We start from the raw sequence: 7,386 nt of genomic DNA, 5'->3' as shown, positions 1-7,386 counted from the left end.
GCTGTTACCATGCACAATGTCCTCCCATCTCTGCTCATTCCACTATACATCAGTTCATATGAGTCTTTCCAGGTTTTTCTGGTATCATCCTGTTTGTCATTTCCTATAGCACAATACCATTCCACCACAATCATATACCACCACAGCTTCTTCAGTCATTCTTCCATTGATGGACATTCCCTTGATTCCCAATTCTTAGCCACCACAAAGAGTTGCTATAAATATGTTTTTGTACAATGTTTCCCCCTTTTCTCTTTTTCAAGATTACTATTGTTAACTGTTTCCCTTCATCCTATTCCCTTCTCCATGATATTTACTCCATTATCTATCTTCTTTCACCCTATCCCTCTTCAAAAGGGATTTGTTTCTGTCTGTCCCCTCCCCCAATTTTACCTCCCTTCTTTTGCCCCTCTCTCTCTTTATCCCCTTCCCCTCTAATTTTCCTGTAGGGTTAGATAGATTACTCTACCCAATTGAGTGTGTATGTTATTCCTTCCTTGAGCCAATTCTGATGAGATTGAGGTCTTTGAGCCAAATATGCTGAGTGTTAGGTTCATTTACTGCCCAGATTAAATAGATTACTCAAGCCAATTGGGAGTGTGTGTTAATTCCTCCTTGAGGCAAATCTGATGAGATTAAGGTCTTTGAGCCTATTCTGATGAGTGTAAAGTTCATTTACTGCCTTGCTGCTCCCCCATCTCTTCACCCACTCCATGAGCCCTTTCCTGTTTCTTTCATGTGAGATTTCACCCCATGCTACCTCTGCCCTTCCTCCTCCCCCAGTGCATTCCTCTCACCCCTTAATTTTACCCTAAAGATGTCATCATGGGGCAGCTAGGTGACACAGTGGACAAAGCATCCATCCTGGACCCAAGGGGATCCCAGCCAAAACCCAGCCTCAGACACAAGACAGTCACCCACTCCATGACCCCAGGTATGTCCTCCAACTCCAATTTTTTATGGTTCTCCCGGATCTTGCATTTGAAAGTCAAATTTGCCGTTCAGTTCAGGTCTTTTCATCATGAATACTTGAAAGTCCTCTTTTTCATTGAAGTCCTATTTTTTTCCTCTGAAAGATTATGCTCAGTTTTGCTGGATACATTATTCTTGGTTGTAATCCCAATTCCTTTGTCTCCTTGAATATGATATTCCATGCCCTCCTGTCGTTTAATGTAGAAGCTGCTAGATCTTGTGCTATCCTGACTGGGGCTGGTACTTGAATTCTTTCTTTTTGGCAGCTTGCAATATTTTCTCCTTGACCTGAGAGCTCTGGAATTTGGCTATAATATTTCTAGGAGTTTTCCTTTTGGGATCTCTTTCAGGAGATGATGGGTGGATTCTTTCAATTTCTATTTTACCCTTGCTTCTGGAATATCAGGGAAATTTTCCCTGACAATTTTTTGGAAGATGATGTCTAAGCTTGATCATGGTTTTCAGGTAGACCAATAATTTTCAAATTATCTTTCCTGGACCTATTTTCCAGGTCAGTAGTTTTTCCAAGAAGATATTTCACATTGCCCTCTATTTTTTTTTTATTCATTTGTATTTGCTTTATTGTGTCTTGGTTTCTCATAATGTCACTAGCTTCCATTTGTTCAATCCTAATTCTTAGGCAATTATTTTCATCAGAGAGCTTTTGTGCCTCCTTTTCCATTTGGCCAATTTGGCTTTTCAAGCTGTTAACTTTTTTTTCATATCTTTCCTGCATCACCCTCATTTCTCTTTCCATTTTTTCCCTTACCTCTCTAACTTTATATTCAAAGTCCTTTTTGAGTGCTTCTATTACCTGAGACCAATTCATATTTTTTGTGGAAGCTTTAGATATAGATATAGGGGCCCTGATGTTGACATCTTCCTCTGAGGGTGCCCCTCAATCTTCCTTGTCACTAAAGAAACTTTCTATGGTCCTCACCTTTCTCTGTCTGCTCATCTTACCTTTCTTTTACTTGACTTTTAGCTCCTTAAAGTGGGGCACTGTTTCCAGGCTGCACTATCCCAAGCTTCAGAAGGTCCCAGGTGGTATGATTTAAGGAGGAGCAGGTTCTTCACTCACCTGGCCTGTTCCCTTGTCCATAGATGACCCCAGACCAACTTGCTAATCAACCAGCTTTGTGTGTTGTGGTTGTCAGCTCTGATGAGCCTGTGTCCCATCTCCACCTTGGCCACTGCTACTCAAGCCTACTTCCTGGTTCCCAGCAGGGGTGAAAAACCCAAGTTCTGCCTCAGCACCAGCATAGACCCCTGTAGTCTCCTCCCTGCCAAGGGCTCAGCCCTCTCACCAGATTGTGAGTTTAGTTCCAGATGACACTTTCTTTTCAGCTGATTCAGAGGCTCTGGGGTGGGGAGGGGGGTGTCTCTTTCTCTGGTGAGGCCTTTCTGGGACTGGATCTGTGTCAGGGTGACTGTGGAGTTGGGCTCCACTCCTGTCTCAGCACAACAGCTCCCTCCTTCAGACCTTCCAAGCCATCCTTGGTTGGAAAATGATCTCAGCACATTCTTCTGTGGATTTTTCTGCTCCAGGAATTGTCCTTTGGCATTATTTGCCTTCTTGGCAAAATGGGGATAATAATAGCACCTATCTCACAGGGTTGTTATGAGGATCCAATTAGATGACTTGCACTGTGCTTTGCAAACCTTAAAGCATTATCTAAATGCTAGCTATTATTTTATTTATTTATTTTTTTTATGGCAAGGCAATGAGGGTTAAGTGACTTGCCCAGAGTCACACAGCTAGTAAGTGTTAAGTGTCTGAGGCCGGATTTGAACTCAAGTCCTCCTGAATCCAGGGCTGGTGCTCTATCCACTGCACCACCTAGCTGCCCCAATTTTTTTTTAATTTAGGGAACTGGGGATGTTTAACATAGGAAAGACACAATAACTATCTCCAGGTATTTGATGGATTGTAATATGAAAGGGAGATAAACAATTCTGCTTGGTTCTAGAGAGGAAGGATAGAAGTTGCAGGTGAAGTTGCAATGTGTATTGTGAGGGAAAACTTCCATAACTGTTATTTGTCCTTTCTAAAAGTAGAATGTGATGCCTTGGGAAGTGGTGAGCTCCTTGTCATTGAAGCTCTTTAAGCAAAGGCTGAATGATTGACTACCTAGTTGAATGACTAATTGGTGGCTACATTATAAAGAGAATTCTTGTTCATGTGTAGGTTGGACTAAGATAACTTTTGAGATACCTTCCAACTTCAAGGTTATGAGACTCTGTGACTGCCATTTTTCTGTAGTCTTAACATAAACTGATACTATGCCAACCCTTACTTCTACACAGCAGATGTAGCAGCCATGTGCTGATAGGAGTTGGGCCAGCCCTTCTCATCCCCCCCCCCACCCCAGCCACCCACTCATGAGACAGATGGGAAGCCTGAGGGTAAATACACAGGAAGGACTAGAAGAAACTTCTGGGTTGGCAAGCCTGTGGGAGGTGAGTGACTAGAGATGTCAGAGGAACAGGTGCTGATACAGACAGCCAGAGCCATGCAGAGTTCAGGAGAGAGGCTAGGTGTGGAGGGGAGCAAGCGAACTCACCTGATGTTGAGAGTTGTAGAGCTGAGTAAGGGAGTCTTACTGACCTATCAGATGCTTGGGGAGATGAACCAAATGGGAGGCTGGCCCAGTCTCAGGATCTACTCAGATTAGCAATTTCACTAATTGGTGCTGGGTTTGAGACTGTGCTATGAGACCATGAACCAAACCTCTGAGAAGGGAAATGAAGCTCACTGGGAGGGATTTTCCCAATTGCTTTGTTAAAGGCTCAGATACAAGTTCTTTGGGGGGTCCTTATTGTCTTAAACCATTTTAATGATTTAGCCTAAATGCTTGTAGTGGAGCTGAGAGCCCTTAGAAAAACATGAACTAGATTCTTGTGTTCCAGGGGGAAACCATCAAAAAATTTCAGTAGAGGGAAGCCCCCAAGACTGAAACCAGTCCATTTCAAGATCTCACGCAAAATTTACACAAGGTTTTCTAATTATGAGGTGCTATAGCATAGAAGTCTTTGCTTATACTTATACCTTTCCTCTGAGGCACATAGTTGAGATTAATAAATATGTCCGGTCCCCACCCCCTTACAAAAGGAAGCTGAATCAGGGCACGGGAGATCAGAAAGAACATAGTACCAAGGTGGTTTATTTGCAAAGCTGTTTACAAAAATACACAGTATCTGCCCAAGTGGGAGGGAACCCCTGATACCACACTCATCCTGCCCTTTTCCCCAGTTCCTGCCTGGGACTCCTACTGTTCTCAAAGGATGGACTTCCCTTCTAGAGTCTCCCAGGCTTCTTTCTCAGCCAGAGGACCACTGACCTAAAAGAGAAAATCCCTGGCCCTTCTAAATCAGGAAAAGAGACTAAAAAATCTCCTTTGGACTTCAGGTTTTCCACTCTGGGCCCAACGAGCTGAATTCTCTTTCAGTCCCATTAATGCTCTCTATTAGCCTAACCCCATATTAAGATGGGATTTCTTTTTACTAAGAGTCTCCTTAGTCTTAGCCCCAGATTCCAGAGAGCCTTGGGAACCATGTTAAAATACCAGCTCATCCACTGAAGGCAAGACAACGTCTCCCTCCTGATCTATCTAGCATGACACCTTAGCAACCACAGATGATAAGCGAGACATCGCCAAGGAGGGGGCCAGAAATGTGCTCATCTTCCAGTTCTATGGAGTGGCAGCAGATGTAGGAAGGGAAGGACTGGACTTAACGTCCAAAGATCTGGATTCAACTTCTAGCTCTGCTCCTTCTAAGCTGTGTGACCTTGGGCATGTCACAACCTCTCTGAACTTCATTTCCCTCACCTGTAAAAGGGGAAAATATTTGGCCCACTGACTTCATGGAGTTGTTGTAAGGAGACAGCGAGGCGATGGGTATGAAAGCACTTCATAGATGCATAGTATAATGCAAGAGTAATGTAAACTCTTATGATTACTAAAGATGGGATGATGACACTGGCAAGATCCTGTCCTGATCTCCCCACCCTCCACCTCCTTGCATGGACAAAGCATCGCCGAGGACAAAGATAAGGAGTACTGCAAACCATTCTGGACCATCGACCATCAACATTTTACCAGTTGGGCCTTTTGGGGACAGGAAAAAAGAACCAGAGACATGGAGTAAATATTCCATTTGTAATGAAGATCAAAAGATGAATGTAAAAACACACACATACGTGGGGCATGGCACCCACACAAACAGTGGGTCATCCCATCTGTTATAGGATGGAAACAATACACCTGCCTAGCATGCCTCCCTCTGGCCAGCTTAAAGGTTTGAGGATCTTAGGTTACACCTCCATATTCCTCTCCACCCAGGTACTTTCCACTTCACCACTAATTTCTATTCCCCCGGTTTCCAACATCCTTTTTGCCCATACCCACCCACCCTGAAGACTTGTTGGTCCAATGCTTGATGCCCAGCAAAGAAATGGCAAAAACAAAAGTGTGGAGGATGTGATTCTGAGCTTCTCTGGGTGTAATAGCTGGGAGGGCCCCATGGGTCCCTCTCTGACCTTCTTTTTTCCAAGTCTCTTTCTCTCCCCTCTCCCACCCCATCATTGTTCCCCAGAAACAAATAGGATGGCTTCACTGGTCAACTCTTTACATGTACAAACAAAGAAAGCAGAGGAAACTTCCCTAGGCCACCACCCTCCCCCTCCCCCCAAAAAACCCCAGTTCTGGGAAAGCCGCTGCCGCTGCTGCTGGAGCTGCCTGTCCAAATTCCATCTCGCCTCAGGGTCTTTACCTGGAGGCCTCTTCCTTCAGCTCCTTGTTTTTCCGAACCTCTTCGGCATGTTTGTCCTAGAAAGGAAAGATGGGAATAGGGTAGGTCAGGGTGGCTCCTCCTTTAACGGCTGAAGAGCAACAGAATGGGAGGCCAGGGACAGGGTCTACAGTAAGAGTGGTTGAACTCATTATTGGAATTGCTCCCCTTGCAGGGCCCTTGTGAGCCCATGGAGCAGACATGCTACCTCTGGCCTGTCTTTTAGCTTTATCTTGGGCTATGTACATACCAGTTTCCTCATCTGTAATAATGGAAATAACAATGGCATCTACTTCATGGGCTTGGTATAAAGATCAAATGAAATTTTACATGTTGTTCATTCATTTTCAATCATGTCTGACTCTTCATGACCCCATCTGGGATTTTCTTGTTTTGTTTTGTTGGTTTATTTGTTTTTGCGGGGCAATGAGGGTTAAGTGATTTGCCCAGGTCACACAGCTAGTAATTGTCATGTCTGAGGCTGGATTTGAACTCAGGTCCTCCTGAATCCAGGGCCAGTGCTTTATTTAGTGTGCCACCTAGCTACCCCCTGGGGTCTTCTTAATAGAGATACTGGAGTGGTTTGCCATTTCCAGCTCATTTGACAGATGGGGAAACTGAGGCAGGCAGGGTTAAGTGACTTGTCTAGGGTCATACAACTAGTAAGTGTCTAGGGTCAAATGTGAAATCAGAAAGATGAGTCTTTCTGACTTAAGGCCTGGTACTCTATCCATTGTGCCACCTAGCTGTCCCCCAGAGATTTTATATATACATAAATACATATATATATATATACACACATAAATATATACACATATAGAAATATACACACATGTATATATAATTACAAAATATCTACATATATGTAGATATACACACATATGTGTGTATAAGTTTGCAAACCTTAAAGCACTATATAAATTCTAGTTATCATCATCATCCTCACCATCATCAGGGTATGAAATCACTGGTCATTTGCTCTTCCATGATCAGTTTTTCTCTGTTAGCAACTTACTTATCTACTCTTTTTTTCTTATCTAGCTTCTACCTTATAGCATCATCAATATACAGCTAGAACTGGCCTTTGAGTCCATCTTGTCCAAACCTGTCACTTTAGAGATGACAAAACCAGGGCCAGCGGCTTGGCATTAAGGTAGTAATCATCGGATGTGGAATTTGAACCTAGGTCATAGGATCATGGACTTTGAACTAGAAGGGACTTCAGAAGGCCATCTCATTCAATACCCTCATTTTACAGATGAGAAAAGTAAGGTAACTTCTATTAATCTCCAGAGTCATTAAGAGTTATGTCTATGGTCACATAAGTGGGATTTGAACCTAGCACCTCTGATTCTAGAATCAATACTCTTTTTGTTACATTACACTGCCTCCTGTGTACTTTCAACATTTTTTTTGGAGGTGGGGAGGACAATAAGGGTTAAATGACTTGCCCAGGATCACATAGCTAGTAAGTGTGAAGTATTTGAGTCCTGATTTGAACTTGAGTCCTCCTGAATCCAGGGCTGGTGTTTTATCCACTGCACCACCTAGCTGCCCCTCTGTCTACTTTCAATCACTCTTCTACCTACCATGACTGCCCCTCCCCCATCTCTCATCCTTTCA

The 7,386-nt window shown here is 43.5% G+C and overlaps 1 protein-coding gene across 1 annotated transcript in view; it reads right to left on the bottom strand.

Annotated features, from left to right (window-relative positions):
* Positions 1 to 4,107: 4,107 nt before the first annotated feature.
* Positions 4,108 to 7,386, bottom strand: part of STMN4 (stathmin 4) — a 34,630-nt gene continuing 31,351 nt past the window's right edge. The window contains exon 6 of the mRNA XM_043989713.1: positions 4,108 to 5,801. Within this exon, the coding sequence (XP_043845648.1) occupies positions 5,742 to 5,801 (60 nt within the window). The 3' untranslated portion in view covers positions 4,108 to 5,741. The remainder of the gene's footprint in view (positions 5,802 to 7,386) is intronic.

The sequence above is a fragment of the Dromiciops gliroides genome, chromosome 2 (genome assembly GCF_019393635.1).
Source record: "Dromiciops gliroides isolate mDroGli1 chromosome 2, mDroGli1.pri, whole genome shotgun sequence".
Taxonomy (NCBI): Eukaryota; Metazoa; Chordata; class Mammalia; order Microbiotheria; family Microbiotheriidae; genus Dromiciops; species Dromiciops gliroides.
This window is presented reverse-complemented; position numbering and strand designations above follow the sequence as displayed.